This window comes from Gnatocerus cornutus, chromosome 7, assembly GCF_029298725.1.
Source record: "Gnatocerus cornutus isolate USDA-ARS CGAHR chromosome 7, icGnaCorn1.1, whole genome shotgun sequence".
Lineage (NCBI taxonomy): Eukaryota > Metazoa > Arthropoda > Insecta > Coleoptera > Tenebrionidae > Gnatocerus > Gnatocerus cornutus.
This window is the reverse complement of record NC_142239.1, coordinates 12,261,170-12,285,897: the sequence shown is the minus strand read 5'-3', so window position 1 is coordinate 12,285,897 and position 24,728 is coordinate 12,261,170. Positions and strand designations below refer to the sequence as shown.

At 33.6% G+C, this 24,728-nt stretch overlaps 2 protein-coding genes across 2 annotated transcripts in view; both read left to right on the top strand.

Moving 5' to 3' along the window:
- The window catches only part of Pgant9 (polypeptide N-acetylgalactosaminyltransferase 9), a 62,532-nt gene extending 41,738 nt beyond the window's left edge, over positions 1-20,794 (top strand). Inside the window, 6 exon segments of the mRNA XM_088041095.1 lie at positions 2,595-2,866; positions 2,913-3,229; positions 9,249-9,641; positions 13,533-13,680; positions 13,683-13,792; positions 19,767-20,794. Coding sequence (XP_087897221.1) covers positions 2,595-2,866; positions 2,913-3,229; positions 9,249-9,641; positions 13,533-13,680; positions 13,683-13,792; positions 19,767-20,036 — 1,510 coding nt within the window. The 3' untranslated portion in view covers positions 20,037-20,794.
- A 2,056-nt stretch (positions 20,795-22,850) lies between these two features.
- On the top strand, positions 22,851-24,600 carry LOC148171075 (uncharacterized). Its single transcript, XM_088041617.1, has 6 exons — positions 22,851-23,075; positions 23,122-23,501; positions 23,550-23,963; positions 24,012-24,255; positions 24,303-24,467; positions 24,516-24,600. The coding sequence occupies exons 1-6, from the start codon at positions 22,851-22,853 to the stop codon at positions 24,576-24,578; spliced, it is 1,491 nt and encodes a 496-aa protein (XP_087897743.1). The 3' UTR covers positions 24,579-24,600.
- The last annotated feature ends 128 nt before the right edge of the window (positions 24,601-24,728 follow it).

Here is a 24,728-nt window from a genome sequence, read left to right as displayed (position 1 = left end):
GCTCATAGCCACTACTAGATTTTTTTATAACTTGCAGAAATGGAGCACTCAATATTTTACTCCATTTTTAAAAAATTGTGTTTTTTTTAATTCTATAGATTATTTAGAAAAATCTTTATTTCTGCGTTTTAACAGACATATTCTGGAAGAATATAACTGCGGTTCATGAAATTGAAGCTCATACAGACAATTTGGAAATTAATTCGGAACTAGCAGTTCCAGAGCACTGAATTTTTTTACTCAATTTTCAAAATTTTCTATTTTTTTAATACTGTGTAAATTTAGATTTTTTTTTATTTGTATCTTTAAAAAGGCAAAATGCAATAGAAAATAGACGTAGTTCTTAACATGAAAGCTTGAAACGACAATTAGAGAATTTATACAGAAGTGGCAGATTCGGAGCAGTCAAATTTTTTAGTTTATTTTCAAAAATTTGTATCCATTTTAATTCTATGGGTTATTTCAAAAAATTTTTATTTTTGTGTTAAAACAGTACTAATCGAATAGAAAATAGCTGCAGGTGAATGAAATTGAAACTTATAGAGACAATTAGGAATTTTATAAGGAATTACCAAGTCTGAAGCACTCAAATTTTGTAATTAATTTAAAAAATATATATATTTTATTTAAAATTTTATTATTTAAAATATATATTTTTCTTAATTCTCTGAACAATTTAGATTTTTTTTATTTCTGTGATTAAATAGTATATTAAAGAACATGTTTTATAATGGCCAATTTTGTGCACGAGTTCCCGGTGTACAAAACGAGCCGCAGCGTAGGCGAGTTTTGTATGGGACGAGTGCACCAATGCCATTATAAAACAAGCCCTTTATACTATTTTTTCGAATTTGCACCCTTTTTTTAATAAAAAATTTAAATTTTCCAATTCTAAGAGTTTTCGTGTTACACGATTGGTAATGGTTTTGTAACCACGATTTGCCACTTGATTTTAAAATTTGACATTTATTGAGTTTCACTGTCACTGAATTTTGACATAACCTCACAATCTGCATTCACATCCATTATATTTAGGTACAATTATTGTTGGTCGCAAAGGACAATTCAATTATATTGATACATTTTTTATTCACGCAACAATTTATTAAACACGAATCGTAAAATCCAAATTGACCAAGAACTTGACAGGAAACAGGTGACAGTCAGACTAATGAGTTATGCCAATTCTTAAAAAACAAAATTTCCCACTTTGAGTTCTTCTATAGATACCTATAAACGACTACAAATTGAGTACTCTAATGGACCTATTAAAGCGACAAATTCGAAAAAAGACATAATTCACTAGAAAATAGGTGCACTTCTTAAAATGGAAGCTCATAACGACAATTAGAAATTTTATTCAAATCTAGCTGATTTGGAGCACTCACAATTTTTAGTTCATTTTCAAAAATTTAATTTTTTTTTCAATGGGTTATTCCGAAAAATTTTAATTTTTGTGCTAAAACAGGACTAATTTAATAGAAAATAGATGCGGGTTATGAAATTGAAACTCATAGAGACAATTAGGAATTTCATAAGGAATTATTAATTCTGAAGCACTCAAATTTTGTAATTAATTTTCAAAAATTTTTATCTTTCTTAATTCTGTGGATAATTTAGAATTTTTTTTATGTTTAGACAGACATAATCTAGAAACAAATAAGTTGTAGTTTCTGAAGTAGACGCTTTTAGTGACTATTAGGAATTTTATAACGAACCAACAGATCTGGAGCACCGAAATTTTTGGCTCATTCTTCAAAAATTTGTACGGTCTTTAGGGTTTTTTAGACTAAACGCATTTATTAGTTTCGTTGAAATTAAGTACCAGTTCGCTCAAAATGCGACTAAATGGCAAAATGGCGCCCTCAAAATAATTCGCCGACTCAATGTCATTTAAATCATGAGATTTTGCAGCCATAATTTCTCGCTCTTTATCCAGCAGTTCCCGTTCCACAAAGTAAACTCTAAAAATTACTACCTTTAAAATCAATAAAGTGGCCACACTTGTGAAAATAGGTGCATAGAACGTGCCTAGACATAAAATAAATCGGTTCTACATGCAATTCCGCTTTATTTTCAAACGTGTTTCGTTGGTTCAAATGTAAATATCATTGTAATATCCAATAAATCTCATTTATTTGCACTGACACGTTTCACAACACTGTTGGAATTAGCTGTGTAAAATACAAAGAAGCTGTTCTTTCAAAGAGAAAAACGCGCTTTTAGGCCGACAGGTTTTTTGTTGTATCTTTTTTATTTTTTTTTCTAGTCCTTGAATCTAAATACTCACAATATATTAATAGTTATTTTCACTCAAACAACGTATTTTAAGGGCCAAAATAAACAAAAATTTTTTTACTTGGAACTACTCATTTGCGTCTCATTTGGACGCCCCGATCCATCATTCTTTCATGGTGAAACTTCCTCCGCTGGAGGAAATAAAACAAAGGCAAACAGCCCCGAATCAATCACTTTTCCTCCCTTAAAATTCGAGTTATTGATCAGTGATACTCCGACTCATGACCTGCCCTTTTACCTTCAACCTTCGCCCTTTCAATAAACCTGTTTTTTCACCTCTCTGCTTGTTATTCCAGGTGCAAGGAGCCGGGTCGCTTCCTAGAAGACCTTCCCCAGACCTCCCTGATAATATGTTTCCACAACGAAGCGTGGACCGTTTTGCTCCGCACTGTCCACTCCGTCTTGGACCGCTCGCCGACTCGCCTCATCAAAGAAGTGATTCTTGTGGACGACTTCTCCGACATGGATCACCTGAAGGAACAACTAGAGCGGTACTTCTCCGACGAGCCTAAAGTGAAAATCGTCCGTGCTAAGAAGCGCGAAGGGTTGATCCGTGCTCGGCTCTTAGGTATAACAAGTTTTAAGTCCTCCAGGTTGTTGACTTGTTGTTTTAGGTGCTGCCCACGCCACGGGGGACGTGTTAACTTACTTGGACTCCCACTGCGAGTGCACCACCGGCTGGCTGGAGCCACTCCTGGATAGAATTGCAAGAGATCCGACGACGGTAGTGTGTCCTGTCATCGACGTGATCGACGACACTACACTCGAGTACCATTACCATGACAGTGGTGGTGTCAACGTGGGCGGCTTCGATTGGAATCTTCAGTTCAACTGGCACGCGGTGCCCGCCCACGAGAAGAAGCGGCATAAGAACCCAGCCGAACCGGTGTACAGCCCCACGATGGCCGGGGGGCTTTTCAGCATTGATAAAGTGAGTCCACCCCTGCGTTGGCGTGATTGCAAATGTCGCGGATTCGTGTTTATTTTTATACATGCGAAGCACGAAAGCTCATAATAAATTTCTGCTAGTATTGTTAGAGCGACGTCATGCTGAGACGCTTTTTGCTCGAGACTAAGTGAAAGTGGAGGTTATTGTTTATTAATGACATGGGGGAAGTTTCGAATTGGGATGAAAAGCGGAATTTTTAATCGGAGCCAATTTCGACCTGCCACGGTGTGACATGGATTTGATTACCTGTTCTTTGTTTTCGTGGCGGCGTAATATCTTGAGCCAAATTTTCGAGGTAATTTTGTTGAGAAAATACGGAAAGAAACGCAAATAAAAAGTGGGAAAAATAGAAATCTGGCGCATCCACCACTTGTTACGAGTAGTGAAAATATTTCAAATTTTTATGTTGGCTGCTGGTTTTTGTTTTTTGAAATTTATTTCTGGTTTTGCCGATTACTGTCCAATCAATGGAATTTTATTGCAGCAAAATAGAAATTTGCATCCATGTTTGTCAAATTGTCTGATGAGTTTTATACTCATTGGAATGTTTTTTTATTACTTACACGAGTTTATATCATTTTATATCAGCGCTAATTCTAAATCTTTACTCTATTTTTCTTAACACATAAATATCAAAATTACACGCTTTTTATAAGAAAAATTTTTTTTTGTTTATTTACTAAATAAAAAATTACAAAATCTGTTTTGTATCTTCCAAATTTTGTCAATTTTGACAAAGTTAATAACCAACACTAAATTAGTAACTTCCCCAAATTTAATTGTTGTGACGTTAAAATTAGCAAAGTTAGAACCATTAATAAATAATTTTCGCAGTTTTTCGTTCATCCAAAAAACAAAATTTCTAAAATCAGTCGCTTCTACTCTTTAAACTTGAAATTTGGCACAGTCATTAACCAAGTTTCAGTTAGTAACCTCCCCAAATTTGATTGCTGTGGAGGTAAAATTACTAGATTTACAGCCCCTAAAAAAACTTTTCGCAGTTTTTGGTTTATTCAAAAAATAAAAATTTCTAAAATCCGTCGTTTTTACTCTATATTTTTAAAATTTGGCACAGTTAGTAATTAGGTCTAAGTTAATAACCTCCTTAAATTTGATTGATGCGGCGTTAAAAGTACTAAAGTTATAACCCTTAATATAAAATTTTCGCAGTTTTTGGTTTATCCAATAAATCAAAATTTCTAAAATTAGTCACTTGTACTTTATAATTTTGAAATTTGGCACAGTTACTCAGTAAACTTAAGTTGGTAACTTTTAAAAATTTGATTGCTGTGGCATTGAAATTACTAGATTTACAGCCCCTAAAACAACTTTTTTTGCCGTTTTTGGTTCAGTCAAAAACTAAAAATTTCCAAAATTAGTTGTTTTTACTCTATAATTTTGAAATTTGGCACAGTTATTAACTAAGTTTAAGTTAGTAACTTCCTAAAATTTGATTGCTGTGGCGTTAAAATTACTAAAGTTACAACTTAAGATGAAATGTTCGCTGTTTTCGGTTCATGCAATAAATAAAAATTTCTAAATACAGTCGCTTTTACTCTACAATTTTGAACTTTAGCACAGTTATTAACTATGATTAAATTAGTAACCTTCCTAAATTTTATTACTGTGGTATTAAAACTATCAGATTTACGGTCTCTTAAAAACTTTTTTCGGACTTTTTGGTTTATTCGACAAATAAAAATTTTTAAAATCAGTTGCTTTTACTCCACAATTTTGAAATTTGACACAGTTTGTAAATAAGTCTAAGTTAGTGACATCCCCAAATTTTATTTATGTGGCGTTAAAATTACTAAAGTTACAACCCCCAATAAATAATTTTCGCAGTTTTTGGTTTATCCAACAAACAAAAATTTCTAATAGTCAGTCGCTTTTACTCTACAATTTAGAATTTTTTTACACTTATTAACTAAGATTAAATTAGTAACGTCCCCAAATTTTATTGCTGTGTCATTAAAATTATCAGATTTACAACCCCTAGAAAAACTTTTTTCGCACTTCTTGGTTCATCCAATAAATAAAAATTTCTAAAATCACTCGCTTTTACTCTAAAATTTTGAAATTTGGCACAGTTATTAAGTAAGTTTAAGTTAATAACTTCTGTAAATTTGATTGCTGTGGCGTTTAAATTACTAGATTTACAGTCTCCAAAAAACTTTTTTCACAGTTTTTGGTTTATTAATAAAATTAAAATTTTTAAAATCAGTTTTTTTATTCGATAATTATGAAATTTGTCACAGTTAGTAAGTACGTTTGAGTTAGTAACCTTGATAAAGTTGATTCCTGCAACGTTAAAATTACCAAAGTTACAACTCTTAATAAACAATTTTTCCATTTTTTGGTTCATTCAATAAATCGAAATTTTTAAAATTAGTCGTTTTTACTTTATAATTTTAATTTTGGGCAAAGCTATTAACAAAATTTAAGTTAGTAAGCTCCCCAAATTTGATTGTTGTGACATTAAAATTAGCAGATCTACAGCTCCTAAAAAACTTTTTTCGCACTTTTTGGTTTAATCGAAAAATAAAAAATTCTAAAATCAGTCGTTTCTATACTATAATTTTGAAATTTGGCACAGTTATTAACTAAGTTTAAGTTAGTAACCTCCCCAAATTTGATTGCAGTGGTGTGAAAATTACCAGATTTACAACTCCTAATTGAACTTTTTTCGCAGTTTTTGGTTTATTTTAAAAATAAAAATTTCTAAAGTCTATCGCTTCTATGCTATAAGTTTGAAATTTGGCACTGTTAGTAAGTAAATCTAGGTAAGTAACCTCCCGAAATTTCTTTACGTGGCGTTAAAATTTTCAGACTTACAAGCTTTACTATATTCTTTGGGGACTTTTAGTTCATCTTTACATAAAAAACTCCCAAACTTATCTTGTTTGACATACAATTTTGCAATTTGACACATTTAATAAGCAACCCCAAATTACTAACCTCCCCAAATTTAATAGGTGTGGTGTTAAAATTATCACAGTTGCAGTCCTATATTTTATTAAAAAATGAAATTTTTAAAATCCGATATTTGATTTGTTCTAATTCGAGCTTCCGAAAATGGAAAAAACCTTTGAAAATTTAATGCAGAACTAAAAGACAGAACTGTCATTAAAAACAGAGCACTTAATAAATAATTCTCAATCAATTATAGTAATTAATTCGCGCTAATCACAGTTTTTTCGATCCGCCATGCGCTCACGTGAACTCAATCATTATTCAGTCATAACGTGCCGTCACAATCGTTATCATTAATACATAAATCAAATTCCAACTAGCATACGTTAACGTTCGTCTGAGATTTTATCGATAACAAGCCATCACACGGTCGCTTAATTATGCTCCCTGAAATTCGTTATTTCTGATAAAACCAATGTCGCATTCATATTCCCACGGCAGTAAAACCCAATTGGTTTCCATCCAACCATCCATGTTACACAAACAGCTTATTTGTCTTGAGGGCGCAACGTCAACGGATCCTGTGGGAGCGAGTCGTGTCAGGCGTACTTCCGCCGCCCCAGGGCCGGACTCCGTTGCAAAGCCAATAGAATCTTTGATGTGTGATAATTAAGAGCATTGAAAGCAAAATGTTAATCCGCGCGCAAAAAACAATTCACGTAAAGCCGCTTTCCGCGCGTTTTTAAGACGATTTATCGCCGAACGGAATCAATCCGATTAATAGATAAAGCGCGCGCCAAAAAAAGTCCGGTTTTATCCGGACCCGGCAGTAAACAAGAGTGTTATGCATATGTTGGAAGTTTGGCCATAAATCGAATTTTCGCGTTTCGCTTTTATATACACACGTCGATACACGCGGTTCCTCCCGTAATAAATTTTTTCGGGTTGACGTGAGCGCGCCAAGAATAAACACCTTGCTGCTGTCGGGGGCGCAATTTATTTCGGAAATTATTATCGCCACGTCAAAACGACACGGTGGATTTCGAGAGCTGAGATTGATAAGCTCCGATTTTCGACTATTAAAATTGCACAGGTGCGAGAGGATCGGGAGGATGAATGGGGCGATATTTTTCCAGGGGGGAGGTTTTAGGCGCCTTTGTTGGTCGCACAATGCTTGAATAAAACGGTAATCGCTCAATTTTCAGCTACTTGCCGACCTTTGTTCCGTAATTGACACTTTTTACATGCTCGAAAAGTGGAAAGAAACGTAGAAACTAAATAAATAGCCATTTTTAGTGTACGCAAAAACTGTATTTTTAGTAACAAAAATAGCTCTTTCTGCATCTAATTTTCGAGACTCAACATGTTCATTTTAATGAAACTTGCAAGAGTGTTTCTAGTGCTCTGTTTCACTGAAGAACTTTATGTTAGGAAGATTTCGGTGGCTTTGTTGCGTCGAGCAAACAGGAAATATTTGCTTTTCATTAATTCTATTTAATTAGTAATTATAACAGTTCTAACATCGCACAGCAGCAAATTAATTTAATTTAATTTCTTCGAAAATGGTGAATGCGCCGGGATAATTTTCTAAATTAAATCGGATTTAAAAACATTGATCTTTTTTTATTAATCACTTTCAAAGCACTATCTATTATCTTAAGTAGTAAAGTGAGCAAATTTACAAAGAAAATTTCAACGAAAAGAGACTTTAATAGAATAAAATGAAGCTAAAATTGTCTTTCACACGGTTGGATTTAGATTATGGCTATTTTATAATTTGATTGCGTGTCACTCAACGTTGAACTTCAAAGCAGTGATTGAGGTAAATATTAATAAATTGGTTAGTTTGGATTTGCTGTCGTTCGACCCGCTAGACCGATCATTTAATTTTTGGGAATTTAGATTGATTTAACGTGTTTAGGAAAATTTGTTTTGTGGATCAAACGCACGTTTTCAGCATAATATTTGGCTTTTTTAATGCTTTCAAAAGTTGCTTTTTATAAATGATTTTCTCTATCTATCGTTCGAACATTCGCCTATTTATGGACCAATCTTAAAGTATTGGTGCTCATTTTACGCAGAATTTCACGCGGAATCCAAAAACGTGCGAATAATTTTTAACGTAGGTCTACAAATAACTTTTTTGCACTTGTGCTTTCCCAGTGAAAATTTAGACGATCCAGAAATTCGAGAATTTGAGAATCAAAAATATGTGGAATTCGCTAGAAATGATTGACAGTTCTAGCCACCATTCTAAGTTAATGCAAGCTATATTTCTTCAGCAAATTATTGCTAATTTTCGCCGCGTTTTCATAAAATCCGCGATATGGTCGCCTGTTATAGCTGTAATATTAAACGTCATTATGCAGTCCATAATTCCTGATATTTATGCCCACTTTGAGTACAGCAAAATCACTAAAACCTCCCAACACACGAACACTATTTTTAAGCATCACATCTAATCTCATTACGATCTCTTAATAACACCAACTGAAGAAAATAAAGCGGGAAAAAATAAATTCAACAGATTAAGTATAAAAAATCTGCCTCCAAGAGATTAAAGGTATTAGTGGTAAACACCCCGTCCTAACGAACGCAGAGAAAAAAGCAGCGGCTGCTTTTTTTAGCGTCGCGACGTCACAGTAAACATAAACAAAGTTTTTACGTACGCTGCTGGTTTTCCGGAGTCTAGGAAAATTAGCTTAGTTTCGAACGGCATATAATGTTGGGGGAGTTAAGACAAAGCTTTGTTCGTTGAAATGTTTGACAGGAATTCCGATGCAATTTCCATAGTGAAGAGCACCCGGAGGCGTTCTTGGATGCGTAGTTTGCTAACTTGCCGAAAGAATACCTCCAACGCTCCTGCGGTCAATTATTTTCGTTTTTAATCAACTTTTTATGCGCCATAAATGCAATCTTAATTATATCTCGAATAAATAATAACGTATTGATTTTTAGCCGGGGTGAGTCTGCAAAAAATCACCCTAGTGGTGATGTTTTAATTAAATTATTGATTTTTCTTCTACTAAACCACTGTCGCACGAATTGCCGACAAGATTTTTTCTACTATGTCCGTTTTATTTTCCAGAACTTCTTCGAGAAGCTGGGGACCTACGACGAAGGCTTCGACATCTGGGGCGGTGAGAACCTGGAAATCTCCTTCAAGACGTGGATGTGCGGCGGCACCCTCGAAATCATCCCTTGCTCGCACGTGGGTCACATCTTCAGGAAGCGTTCTCCGTACAAATGGCGAAGCGGCGTCAACGTTTTGCGTCGAAACTCCGTTCGTCTGGCGGAAGTTTGGTTGGACGAGTATGCACAATACTACTACCAGAGGATCGGCAACAATAAAGGCGAATTTGGGGACGTCAGTTCACGAAGAGGACTTCGCAAGAAACTAAACTGTAAAAGTTTCAAGTGGTATCTGGACACAGTTTATCCGGAGTTGTTCATCCCTGGAGATGCCGTCGCCAATGGAGAGGTATTTTCTTATTTATTCGCAGTGGCGGATTAAATGACGACACTCGTTAAATACGCTGGAGAGGAAGGGGCCGCTATAGCGTGGCCAACGGAAACGGGGTGGAATGGGGAGATTTATCGGAATTGGTGTCTGCAATTGAGAGTGATGCTTATGTGAGGTTGAGCGCGTTTCTTTTTAAGAAAGATGAAAGTCTATTCGATTACTAACAAACGATCGTAATTTGAGACTGTTTGATTGAGTGCCGTGCAAGGAAGTATGAGTTGAAACCGGCATGCAGGTGCCCGTACACGAACGCGGTTTACAATTTCATCCGCGAATTTCTGTCTGTGCCAAACTTCTCGCCTAACATTTCTTTTTTTTCGTTATTATTTTTTTTCTTCTTTGTGATATGTTCAATTTAAATTCTTTATTTTTTCTTACAATTTTTTAGTTTATCGTTTGTGCAAATTTGTCGCCCACAAACGCGAAAATTGAGATTTCGTTTTTTTATTCACATTCTACTTCTTTTACTCTCGTTGGTTTTTCTGTGTATTTTAATTTTAGACTTGGTAGAAATTTCAGTCTTCAAAACTTCAAATTTCTGACCAAAACATACATTTTTATGTTATGTTTGTTTTCATTGCTCCAAATCTTCATATTTCAGTTTGAAACGTTCATTTCTACAAATTTTTACTGTTAAAAATTTTTATTGGTTTTAATTTTCAGTTATACAAAACCAAATTGTAAAAAAGTTTATTGGTACCAATTTTATTGCATTAGTTGAAATTTTCATGCTTTACGGTTTGTAATCTTTGAAACCTCAAATTTATGACTAAGTCGCACATTTTTATGTCGTCATTTTCGTTTTCATTGCTTCAAATTTTCATATTTCAGAAATATTCATTTTCCTAAATTTTTATAATGTACCTAAACCGATTCAATTTATTTAATTCTAATTCGCATTAGCTCAAATTTTTAGTTTTTCAATTAAATTTATTGGTTCAAACCTTCAGTTGTACAAAAATCAAAAGTTTATTGGTACAAATTTCTTTGCATTAGTTCAAATTTTTACGTTTTACGGTCTGAAATTTTCAAAACCTCAAATTTAAAATCAAAACGTACATTTTTATGTTGTTATTTTCGTTTTCATTGCTTCAAATTTTTGTTTTTCAGTTTAAAACATGCAGTTTTCTAAATTTTTATAATAAAAGTCAATTCAGTTTATTTAATTTTAATTCGCATTAGTTCAAATTCCAAATTTCTCAAATTTTGTTGATTTAAATTTTCAGTTGTACAAAGCCAAATTGCAAAAAGTTTATTGGTACAAATTTTATTGCATTAGTTCAAATTTTCATGCTTTACGGTTTAAAATCCTTGAAACCTCAAATTTATGACCAAATTTTACATTTTTATGTCGTTATTTTCGTTTTCATTGCTTCAAATTTTTATATTTTAGTTTGAAAAAATTTTCCCAAATTTTTATAATGGAAGTAGATTTAGTTTATTCAATTGTAATTGGCATTAGCTCAAATTCTTAGTTTTTCCATTAAATTCTCATAGTTTATTGGATCAAACCTTCAGTTGTACAAAACCAATTTGCAACAAGGTAGTACAAATTTTATTGCATTAATTCAAATTTTTGTTTTACAGTCTAAAATCTTCAAAAGCTCGAATTTATAACCAAATCTTATATTTTTATGTCGTCATTTTTGTTCTCACTGCTTTAAATCTTCATATTTCAGTTTTAGACGTTCATTTCCTCGAATTTTCGGAGAAAGTCAATTCAGATTTTTCAATTTTAATTCGCATTAGTTCAAATTCTTAATTTCTCAATTAAAATTCTTATTTTTATTGGTTTAAATTTTCATTTGTACAAAACCAAATTGCAAAAAAGTTTATTGGTACAAATTTCATTGCATTAGTTTAAATTTTTTTGTTTTAACGGTATGAAATCTTTAAAATCTCAAATTTATAACCAAAACACACAATTATATGTAATTTTTGTTTTTATTGCTTTAAATCTTTATATTTCCGTTTGTTAAATATTTATTTTCTCAAATTTTTGTAATGTAAGTCGATTCAGTTTATTTAATTCAAATTTTCATTTTCTGTTTTTTTTTGGTTTAAATTTTCAGTTGTGCGAAACCAAATTGCAAAAAATTTTTGTTGGTATAAATTTTGATGTATTAGTTCAAATTTTCATATTTTATGGTCTGAAATCTTTGAAACCTCAAATTTACAACCAAAATGTCGTCATTTTTGCTTTCGTTGCTTCAAATCTTCATATTTTGGTTTAAAACGTTAATTTCTTTACATTTTCAAGGTGAAAGTGAATTCAGTTTACTTCTAATTCGCATGAGCTCAAATTCCTAATTTCTCAATTAAAATTTTAATTTTTTTATTGGTTTAAACTTCAGTTGTTCAAAACCAAATTACAAACAATGTTTATTGGTTTAAATTTTATAAATTTTATTGCGTTAGTTCTAATTTTATTGTTTTACGGTCTGAAATATTCGAAACCTCAAAATTTATAACCAAAACGTAGATTTTGATGTCGTCATTTTCGTTTTCATTGCTTGAAATCCTTATTTCCCCAAATTTCCACAGTGAAAGTTTTTTCGCATTAGTTCAAATTCTTAATTTCTCAATGAAAATTTCCATTTTTAATTAGTTTAATTAGTTTGTCGTTTTGCCGTCGTTCCTCTGAAAAATACCAAAACGGGGAGAATGTTGAGTATCCGTCAAACCGCGCAACAACCTCCCCCGGCGTGTGGGCCGCTTAACCGCCTCGAACTCGTACAAATTGCCGGCATTCCCCCATTATTCCATAAAATAAACGCGAATAAACCAGCGAAATCGTATTAGGTATATCGCGTTTCCCCTTTTCTTTTTTACAACCGCCACCAGTCGTTGTAAACATGTCTGTTATTTTACCGCCGTGCCCATTTACACGGATAGCACGTCATGTCTTTTATCCTAAACTTTTACAAGAAATCCGAAATTAGCCGCCGAGACAATAAAGAAACAGAAAACTTGAGAAATTTAATAGAACGCGTCGCGACGGTCAGAGAGTTTTGTCGCATCATCGTCGTTAATGGACACACACGACCCGGCCGTTTACCGCTTCCGGGAGCGGCTGAATGGCTCTCGACTGGCTGTTTCCAAGAGAAAAATAAAAGGGATTATAGGGGTGTAGGGGGTAATTACGACTTTATATTCGGCGCGAAATTGTCGGAATGTGTCGCCGAGCAGCCAATTTACTTTTCACGCAAAGAAGTGGGAAGAATCGGGGGTAATTAAAATGCTCAAGGAATTGGCGCGGCGGCGGCGGCGGGCGATACCTCGCAAATTGGATTTTTCAAGTTTCTTTTTGCTTTTTTGGTTTTTCTCTAGGAGTTCGCTTGCATAGTTGCGAAAATGAAGTAAATTAGCCGGCTAAAAGACATTTACATTTGTGCGGCATTTGCTAGAGAGCCGTAAAGTCTAGAAAGTAAAGTTCTTCTCGATCATCCTGTGTTTCGAAGCCATTTTTCGACGAAATGGTGCGGAAAATCCGTTTTCCAATTCGCGCACGTGGATCGATTATTCACAACCGCAGACATTTATAAAAAAGTAATTTTCCCCACCGAAGGAAAAAAATTGGATATATCTGACCTAAAAGCAGCGTAACGAAGATTTTCTCGTCTCTCTCGAAAATAATAGCCTTTCAATAAGTCATGTGTCGAAAGTACTTTCATCCGCTCCTTTATCAATTCTCTTTGGCACACAGAGGCTTACAGCTATTTATTCTCTTGTGCAAATACACAAAATCCACTCAACTGCTCGTCTAAAGAGATTTCGCGCGGTTGTGTACCTTGAAAAACCATGATGACAAATCCCGCCGCCCCCATCTAACGCCCCTTCTGCCGACAGATCCGCAACTTGGGTTACGGCGGCAAGACCTGCCTGGACTCCGCCGCCCGCAGTAGAGACCTTCACAAACCCATGGGATTGTACCCTTGCCACCGACAAGGAGGAAATCAGGTAAATTCCCACTGCTCTATTTCAAGAATTTCTTTCTCTTACAGATTGCCGTCCACGAACGCGAAATCTGTCTCGATTCGGCCTGCAAACCTGAGGACTTGCACAAACCAGTCGGGCTTTGGCCCTGTCATAGACAGGGCGGGAATCAGGTAAAATCGCCGCCACCAAGAAGCGAAATCGGTGTAAATAACACGACTGGATCGTGACGTGGATTTCACTAACACGAGCTTATTAACAGCTTCTTCTTCTCGTTCTGTGGTGTTAATTTGAGTGCCGCGACCGTAACGATTGAGATCAAAAGAATGAAACACGTGAGAGTTCTTCCGCCGCGTTATGACTTCCAAGTTCCAATTTGTTCGGATCCGCGTCCTGGAGCGATGCTTATTATGAAATTATTTGGCTCTAAAGCTCTCAGGTTTTAGGTTTCTGCTCTAGTTCTTTACTTTTTTCTACAATTTGGCGGTTTTTGGGTTCTTAAGATTCTCAGGTTGAGAAACTACTTTTCTCAATTCAGGTTTTGAATTCTAGGATTTTCGGTTCTTGCTTTCCAGAGTTTTAGAGTTTTTCCTAGCGAAATTTCTAAATTTTCAGCTTCGGAAATTTGTCGATTCTAAATTTCCGTGATTATCTTAGGTTTTTAGGTTCTCCGGTTTCTGAAAATAGGCTTTCTAGGTTTTGAATTTTCAGAATACGACTACAAATTCTGTCTACTTCTCAGACGGTCAGATTTTTAGATATTTTCAGTTTTTCAGGTTTCAAATTCCATATTTTTCAATTTCTTAGATTGTTGACATATCTCGTCCTAAAATTTCACAGTTTTTCTTCCAAAAAGTCTAGTATTCTTAATTTCAGGAATTTTTATATTCAATAGCCTAACATTAGGCTTTTTAGGTTTTATTTTTTTTATATTTTTGGATTACGATTTTGTTACATTTTTATAAATATGTGAAGTTTAATTAATATTCTCAGTTTTAGATATTGATTTGATTCTTAGATATAGTTTTTGATTTTCAGACTTTCCTAAGCTAAAAAATTCAGTTTTTTTGACTTTTTAATCTCGTTTTCTCAGTTTCCCAAAATTCCAATTTTCTTGTTCGCTTCAAATTCTTAGTTTTTCTGATTTTTGCACAGTCGATTTTCCTAATTTTTTTCTCGGGCTTCTTTAGGTTTTCTCTTAATTTTCATGCTTTAAATTTCAGGGTTTCGATTTTTTGTAGAATTTGTTTCGATATTTTCGGAGTTTTTAATCATAAAATTCTTTAATTCCCAGCTTCAGAAATTTGTAGTTTTAAACTTTCTGTGATTACCTCAGTTTTTCACATTTTTAGGTTCTTAATTTTTGGTTTTTAGGATTGTATTGTAATTTTCATGATACGACTTTTAAGTTTCTTCAATTTTCGCGGGGTCAAATTCAAAACTTATTTTTATTATTGCCAAATCTTCAGCTAAAAATTCTGTCTTTTGAGATTTAAAAGTTTACAGCTTTTCAGTATATTTTTTTATTTTTCCTAAAGCTTTTCTCTGATTTTTTGAGCATTTAATTTTTCTCAGGCTTTCAGGCTTTTAGATATTCTCATTTTCTTAGGTTTTTAAAGTTTTTGTATCAAAACTTTTAGAAATCTTTAAAAGTTCTTCAAATTTTAGGTTCTCGAGGTCTCGGGTCTCCAATTTTTTAGATTTCATAATAAGAAATTTTAATTTCTACAGTTTTAAAATAAATTCAAATTTTGTTTACGTACTTTTAAATTTTTCAGATTCTAAGTACTCAAGTCTCTATTTAAAAAAAAGAATCTACGATTCTCAGATATTTTTTCTGATTTTCAGATTTTCGATTTTTTTTATTTTTTAGGCTTTCAGCTTGTAGATCCTCAGTTTCTATTTTTTTTAAGTTTCAAATTCCAGGCTTTCAATTTTTTGGCGAATTTTCAAAAATTTGTTTTCTGTAATCTCAGTTTTTTCACATTTTCGGGGTTCTAGTCTTAGATTTTTTTATTTTATTTTTTTATAATACGACTTTCAGGTTTCTTCACTTTTTGCAGTGTCAAAGTCAATATTGCATTGTTAAATCTCTAGCTAAAAATTTTCAGTTTTCCTCAGCCTTAAAAATTTGCAGCTTCTATTTTTAAATTTTTCGAGTATTTAATTTTCCAAAAATTTCCTTAGACTTTCAGATAATTAGATATTTTCAATTTCTTGGGTTTTTATAGTTTTCTAGAAATCTCAAAAAGTTCTTCAGATCCTGAATTTTTTAGTTTCAGAAATTTGCGATTTCCAGTTTCGTCCCTTGCAGACTTGAATTTTTCCGCGTTTGAAAAATAGCCCCACGTCCCAGCGCGCTATCACCCCCTCGCGTAGCTAATAACCGCGTTTCATTTTGTCACATCCCGCCCGGAGCCCGGATCCGCAACCCGGAGCGACGTGTTCGAAGCGTCAGTCCGCGCGCTTAACCAACTGTCGATCCGGACGTGATTTATGCGAACGCCGCTGTTGGATTTGATTAAATTTATGGAGTTTATTAATAACAATCAGTCGAAACAAATATAGAATTGTAAAGGGCGTCGTTCTCCATCCCCGGGGGTCATGCACAAGTATCGAAAAATGCACGGTCACGAGTCGAGTACTGCCTCGATTTCCAATAAATTCGAGACGTCGTGCGCCGCAAACCGTTTCGACACACTAACTTAGGGTCCTTTTTTCCTTACGTGACCTCCATGATGCTGATTCGTGTAGTCTTGTTCTTTCTTTCTCGCTATTCTTGTACATAACAAAGGATTTTTGAGGTCTCGCTCACTAACTAGCGAACGCCGCGTCAGCTGTTTATTCCTGAGGGTAGTCTGATGATGGTGGTGGTGGTGGTTTTTCCTAGTTCCATAATTTAATAACGCTGACTGGGGTACAGTCGTGGCCACAAACTCAAAAAAACTAAGTACAGTCGTGGCCACCACTGAGGTTTGTATCTCTTTACTTTAACTCCGCTCTTCTTTCGCTAAATCTCCAGGTAAGTGATAGTCGTAAGACACCGCGGAAAGTCTCTCAAATTTACAAAACAAAATGCTCCAACAGGTGTCGCTGTGTTGCTTCGTAATTTCGATAAAAGGCGACAAAGTTTGTGCATGTGTCTGACTAGAAGAAATTTACGAGCGCAATAAGAACACCGAAGAGATCTTATCCAGAAAGAGCTGTAACGTGGAACGAAACATTGTTCTGGCACAGAGCACGTTTCTTATTAGCGATGTGTAATTAGTTTCATACACAAAACACGTGGAGATGACGTCGCGACGCTGACACGTCGCCGCGTGTCTCCGGTGGATAAAACCGAGCTCGTATACAGAATCATCAAGAGGTTTTTTCGGAAATTGGAATGTCAGTTATTACGGAAACAAAACACGAGAGGAAGAGTGAAAATGAGGTTGTGACTGTTGAAGTGACGAAGAGAAAAATTACTGCAAGTCGAGATTTTACTACAAATGGAAGGCTCGTTTGGTATTCAGGGGACGGCGATGCATTTTGCTCTGCTCTTCTATTCACGGCGGCGTCTGTCGCAGGCAATGGAACTTTACCGGGTTTAACTTTCTGTGATACTGCACTGGCGAAGTTTTTAGGGTTCGAATATTTTAGGGTTTTTTGTTTTTAGGATTTCTCTACATTTTGCTCATGATTTCAGATATTCTGAGTATTTTAGCTTTTAAATTCCAGACTTTCCAATTTTCGAGAGTTTTGGCAGAATTATGGACTGTTTTATTACAAAATTCTGGAATTGTCGATTTCAGAAATTGTCAGGTTCTAACTTTGATTGATACTTTATTATCTCAGGATTTTACATCCTTGTTTTCCACTTTTTTAAGTTTGGATTATTTTTAAAATTTTTAGAATTCAAACTTTTTATGTGTTTTTCAAGTTTAGAAATTTGGAGATATTTAGTTTTCCTAAATTTTCCTGAGGCTCTCAGCTTTTAGACTTTCTGAATTTTTCAGGGTTCAGATTTTCCAATTTTCTACGTTTTTGGCTATTTCTTTCCAGAATTTTGGAGTTTTTAGTTAAAAAATTCTAGAATTGTTAATTTTAGAACTAACTTTTGCTCCATTGTCTTAGATTTTTAGATTTTCAGATATAAAAGCTTCTGATCCGACTTGAATTTAGGCTTTTAAGGTTTCGAATTTTTTATATTTTTAGAATTCAATTTTTTTAACATTTCCATAGTTTAATTTTCTCAAGTTTCTATCTTTTTCTTAACTTTAAAAATTCTCAGATTGAGATTTCGAAATAGTTTTCTTCAGTATTTGAAATACTCAAATTTCTCAATTTTCAGATTTCAAATTCCAGGTTTTCAAACTTCCAAGATTTTCTAACTAATGGCTTTCTGGATATTTGGAGTATTTTTTGGGACTATCTCAGTTTTTGAGATTTTTTGGTTCCTAATATTAGGCTTTTTAGGTTTTTATTTAAAAACTTTCAGGATTCTCAATAGGGACTTCAGATTTTCAAGTCTACAATTTTTTTTCGAAGTTTTTGATTTCAAATTTTGTGTAGATTTGTGTAAATTAGATTCTAAGGTTTTATATTTAAAAATTCTATTTTTCAGTTCTAGAAATTGCAAATTCTTGGAAAGATTCTTTCCCACATTATTACCAAGTTTACAGACTTTTAGATTCTCAGTTTTTCTGATTTTTCGAGCAATTTTTCTAAAGTCTAAGCTTTTTTCTAATTTTCGAAATTTTGTTCAATGGCAAAATGGTTTAGATTGTGCATTTTACTGTCAAATTTCTCTTTGATTGCATTTTCTAAAAATGCTTTCAATTTAGATTTTGAAACCTAAAAACTTTCAGGATTTTGGATTTTTAATTTTCTCAGTTTTTGAATCTCAGCTATTCAGGTTTGCAGTTTTCAGATTTCTCGATTTTTGACGCATAGCTTTTGAGTATCTTGAAGATTTCATTTATAAAATTTAGTTTCTTAGTTTCAAATTCAGTTTTTTTAGATATTTAGAATACTAAGTTTCAATTTTCTTACACTTATATCGTCAAATTTAATTAGATTCTAGAATTCTCAGGTTTTTAATTTCTAAAATTTTTATCAATAAATAATTCGATCTATTTCTGAGAGTTTGGAGATCTTTATTAGACATAATCTTAAATATTCAGGTTTTTAGATGTGCTTACAGGTTTTCAGAATCTTAGTTTTCGTGATTGTTTGAGCTTTCAGTTTTCCCATTTTTTTCTTAGGTTATCAAATTCTAGGCTTTTCAATTTCCGAGAAATATGTTGAATTTGTTGACATTGTCAAAGTTTTAATCTTTAATTTTGAAACTTTCAGGTATTCAGGTTTCAAGTTTCTCAGTTTGAGAATCTTAGCTTTTCAGGAGTTCAAATATTCAGGATTTTCGATCTCAGATTATCTGATTTTTCGAGCTTCCAATTGTCCAATTTTTTTTTGGCTCTCAATTTTTACGCCTAAAATTCTAGGCTTTCCATTTTATCAAATGACAAATTGTCTTTCAGATACTTTGTACATTAGACTGTCTTATTCTCATTTGTTTGCATTTTCAGAGCTTTCAATTTAGATTTTGAGACATTTAAGTTTTAGGATTTTTAAGTTTCTTAATTTCAGAATCTCAGCTTTTCTGGATTTTAGTTTGTTCAAATATTCAGAATTCAGATTTTCAGTTTTCCTGATTTTTCGATCTTTCGCCTTTCTTAATTTTTTTCAGGCTCTCAAATGCACCATGTGGAATTTCAAGTTCTTAAATTCCTGAGCTTAGGCTTTTTGGTTTTAATTTAAGTTTAATAAGTTTTTAGGTCTTCTTTCTATAAATTTTCAGATTTCTAAATTTCAGCAAATTTCAAATCGCAAGAAGAATGAAAACCATCCTGCAACTCGAGATTTTACTACGAAATGAAAGACTTGTTATTCCAGCAACGCTGCTGCATTTTCCTCCATTCTTCTATTCACAACATCGCAGCCAATAGAAATTTGCGATAGTTTTCGTCTGTTTACCATCGATAACAGAACTCGATTCTGTAAACTCACCTTCAACTCGAAGCTTTTTAAGACGTTCATTGTTCTGAATTTGAGAGACTTCTTGTTCGTTAAATAAAAAACACTTTAATCGAACTTTCTTTCCAGTTCTGGATGTACAGCAAGGGGGGAGAGATTCGCCGAGATGAAGCCTGTCTGGACTACAGCGGCCAAGAAGTGATTCTGTATCCATGCCATGGCAGCAGAGGCAACCAGTTCTGGGACTTCAACGCCGATACGAAGCTTTTACGACACGGCAGCAGCGACAAGTGTTTAGCCATAAACGAATCGAAAAATAAACTTATAATGGAACATTGCGACAGCGGTAGTAGTAGACAGCAATGGTCGTTAGAGAACTACGACGCCAATAAATTGTGATTACATAGTTCAATTTCTTGTTAGTGTGTGGCAAAAGGACGTTATTAAGTTTTTATAAATACATATTTGATAAGTTTTTTTCTTCCTGTTTGAATTCAGCCGAGGTGTACAAAGTTATTGTATAAAAAGTGGATTTGTTTCTGCGATTTTACAGTTTTATAATAAAAAGCCGTTTAGATTGTAGTTTCGATTTTTATCTATTGCTAGAGACTGTGTCTATGTAAAATATCAGAATTCCATAACTTATACATATCCAATTGTTTTAGTGCTCAATTTTATTCTTGTTACATTCCGTTGCTTAAGTAAAAATTTAAGACTGTAAATAACTGTTAACATATCTTACAATTGTTTGGAACGGCCTCTGTATATAGAAATTGTACTTAATTTCCACAGTTTGGTAATTTCGAAGGAAAAACTATCATCATGTGATAAAGTTAGTTTTTTAAGTACTCATCGTTTCATTATGTACATATCTTTATTTGCTCAATTTCGTTTCCTGTTTTGCGTCAATTATTGTTCTTAAAGAGCCATAAAAAGCGTTCTGTATATACGCGAGCGACAGTATTTCATTACCCTGTTTTATCAATTATGATTTATTAATTATTCATCAAACTTTTACGTGGGTAACATAACAATGTACTTAATATTAAATTCAATTATTGTACTAGAAAGTAAATGTAGGCCAGTGTATGTATTTTTATAATGTGCCTTAATTTTGTGTATATAAAACGTTAATAAAATTATGTTGATACCAACAATTTATTAGTTTATTGTTTATTTTATTTTCAGCTCGCTGAAAACGCGGTTTTTGTTTTGTCATAAATAAAATTATAATATGAAAGTGATAAAATGGTAGAATTTTTGGTTTGTTCTCAAAATAAAATCGTCTAAAAAGTTTGTTCTTGTTTTAAAATTTTGGATTTAGCACAGTTAATAAACAAGTCAAAAGTATTAAAGCCTTCAAAGTTATCAAATTTATTAGAAAGTGGTGGCAATTTTGAGTTCCTTTCAACATGAAAAATACTAAAATGTGGGCTTTTTGTTCTAAAATTTTGAAATTTAGCACAGTTAATTTAAAGATTCAGAGTTATAAAATCTGCAAATTTTACGACTTTACGATTGAAACAGTCAAAATTACGGATTTTAATGGAAAGTGAAGAAAAAAATTCTAAACATTGGGTTCTAAACTCAAAATTTTAGAGATCCTTGACCAAAATTCGTAATTTTGGTTATTTTAGTGCTACAGCTATGAAATTTGGAGAAGTTACTATTTTTGAGCCGTAATTAACTCTATCAAATTGCAACATTGTAGTTTGAAAGACAAAAATTTTAGAAATTTTTATTTTCAAGGCGAAGTCGAAATATGAGAAATCTCCTAAAATTAGTAATTTTGGTATTTTTAATGCTACAGCTGTGAAATTTGGAGAAGTTACTAAGTCTGAGTCGTATTAACTCTACCAAATTGCAAAAGCTTAGACCAAAAGATACAGATTTTAGAAATTTTTATTTCTAGCACAATGTAAAAATTTGAAAGATCCTTCACTAAAATTCGTAATTTTGGTAATTTTAGTCCCCCAGTTATGAAACCTGGAGAAGTTACTATTTCAGCGTCGTATATTAAGTTTACCAAATTGCAAAAGTGTAGGCCCAAAGACACAAATTTTAGAAGTTTTTATTTCTGAGGCAAAGTAAAAATTTCAGATATCCTTTACTAAAAATCGTAACTTTAGTAATTTTAGTCCTACAGCTATAAAATTTGGAGAAGTTACAATTTCAGAGTCGTGTATCAACTCTGTTAATTTGCAAAAGTGTAGGCCAAAAGACGCAAATTTTAGAAATTTTTATCTCAGAGGCAAAACAAAAATTTCATAAATTCTTCACTAAGACTCGTAATTTTCGTAATTTTAGTACTACAGCTATGAAATTTGGAGAAGTTACTATTTCTGACTTGTTTATTAACTCTACCAAATTGCAAAATTGTAGAGCGAAAGACACGGATTTTAGTAATTTTTATTTCTAAGGAAAAGCAAAAATTTCAGAGATTCTTCACTAAAATTTGTAATTATGGTAATTTCAGTGCTACAGCTATGAAATTTGGACAGGTAACTATTTTTGAGTCGTGTATCAACTCTACCAAATTGCAAATGCGTAGAGCAAAAAGTACAGATTTTAGAAATTTTTATTTCAAAGCAAATTTTGAAATTTTGGAATTTAGCACAGTTAATTAAGAGATTGAGAGCTAAATAATCCTTAAACTTTACGGCTTTTAATGCAGTAAAACCTTTAAAAATTACTGTTTTTGGGATAAAAACTTTCAAAGATACGGAATTGATTAAGTAGTGGCGGTGATTTCTGATTTGTTGCAAAAAAAATCTAAAAATTGAGTTTTGTGCTCTAAAATTTTGAAATTTGGCACAGATAATAAAAAAATCGAAGGCTATAAAATCTCCAAACTTTACGACGTTACGACTGAAACTGCCAAAGTTACAAAATTTAATGGAAAGTGGTAAAAATTTTTGATTCGTAAAAATTTTTAAAACTTGTTTTTTGTTCAAAAATTCTGAAATTTAACACAGTTGATTATCAAGTCTAAAGTAGTATAATCTCCAAAAATCACTGTTTTTAGACTAAAACTGTCAAAATTACGGAATTTGTTAAGAAGTGGCAGCCATGTTTGGTTCCTTTCAACATAAAAATTCCTAAAAATTTTGTTTTTGGCTCTAAAATGTTGGAATTTTTCACAGTTATTTGTGTACAACCCTAGCAACCCACTAAGTAACCATGACACCCCATCAACAACGCCAAACCGTCAAAATGGAGTCAAAATGGTACCTCTTCCCCGGCCAAACCTTCGAAAACACAAAAATCTCAGACCGCGCTCACGCTCTTCACATAACTTCCCACTCATGGAACAACATCACTCAACATTTAGAAAGGAAGAAGCGCCAACAAGAAGCCATAGACCGAGAACGCGCCCACAGAGACGCCCTAAAACAAGGATCCGAAGCAATGACGAAGAATTGGGACGATTCTATTCAAGTATCCTTTTACTTCCTCTCACTAAAAATGTAGCGATTCGTTCTAGAATCTCCGGTTACGGAAAGAACAAGAACGAAGAGACCGCTTGAGTAAGAAGCATGAGGACAAAATCCAACTATTTTACAAAATGCGGAAAGAACAAGACGCGATACGGAAGGAATACATTGAGAAAGTGAAGAAAGAGGCTTTTGTGTCCACCGGGTACCCTAAAAATCTGACGAGTGCGTTGATTCTTTCCGAAACGTTGTACGAACAGGAGAGGCAGAAGGAGTTCAACCAACAGCTGCGTGAGCAACAGAAAGAGGCGAAGAAAGTTTTCGACCAGAATATACTCGACACGGATACGAGACAACAAAAAGAAGATCAAGAAACGAAATTAAAAGAACGCGAAAAGGCACAGAAGAACGCGGAAATATTACAAGAACAGTAATAAACTTCATTTTCTTGAGTTATTCACCGCATTTTCTTTTTCAGGATTCGCGAATACGAAGAAACGCAACGAGCGGATAACCGAGAACGCCTTGAAAGAGAGAAATTAGATCGCTACCATGCAGAAACAGAATTTGAGTTAATTAAAGAGTACGAACACAAAGAGAAGATAAGAAAACAGACTGAACTAAGAGAGGAAATAAAAAGAACACTCAGAGAAAACCAGGAGACGCGGGCAACGGCAAACAACGCCAACGTTGAGGTGGAGAAAGCTGCAAAGTTCTACGAAGTGGCCAAATATCGCATGAAATGTTTGATGAAACTAAAAGAGCAAACGCTAAGAGAACAAGGAATAAAGGAACGTGAGAAACTTGCGGAAAAACTTGCGATTATTGCAAAAGCGAAAGACGCGGAAGAAAATGCGAAGATTGAGAAAGCTTTGGCTGAAGGAGAAGCGCGGTAAGTGGAGCTAATGATAAGAAATCTCTTTAGTAATTTTAAGTGTAGAGAGAAGGCCAAACTTGAAGCTAAAGCCGTCAAACTCGCAGCGGCCAAACAAGAAAGAATTGAAGACAGAAAACAATACCTGAAGCGATTAGAAACTGAAAAACACATCGAGAAAGAGGTGGATAGATGGGAAGTTCTAAACCGTCGCAAAATCGACGAAACCATGAAAGAGTACAACGAACAACACAAAAATGATAAGAAGATAAAAATGGAGGAATACAAAAAGGAGCTGTTGGAACAAATGGTGAGTGCTTTTTTATTTTTCTTACTTCTCAATCATAAAAATTTAAGGATGACGATAAAGAGAGAGTGAAACGAGAAAAAGAAATTGATGATCTCTTAACTCGTGCCAGTTACGAAGAAGATGATAAAATGTTCTTTGAATATGCCAAAGAAGTCTTGGATTTGGCCAAAAGCAAAAATCGCACGACTTATCCCATTGAAAGAGTTATCGCGGTAAGTTAATTAGCGTTTGAGGAATCCCAAATAATCAGTTTTTGTCAGGAATATAAAAAAATCAATAGACTAGTCTCAAAATCGCGACAATGTCGTTGCTGCAAGAAGTAACATCAAGCCTTTTTGAAAATTTTGGGGATTTTTGTTGCCGCAGTTGGTACCAACACCTTCCAATTCTAGAGTTAAACAAACAATAAATTATATAAAAACTACCAAATGAGGTTTTATTCAGTCAATACCAAATGAACAATGCTGGATATT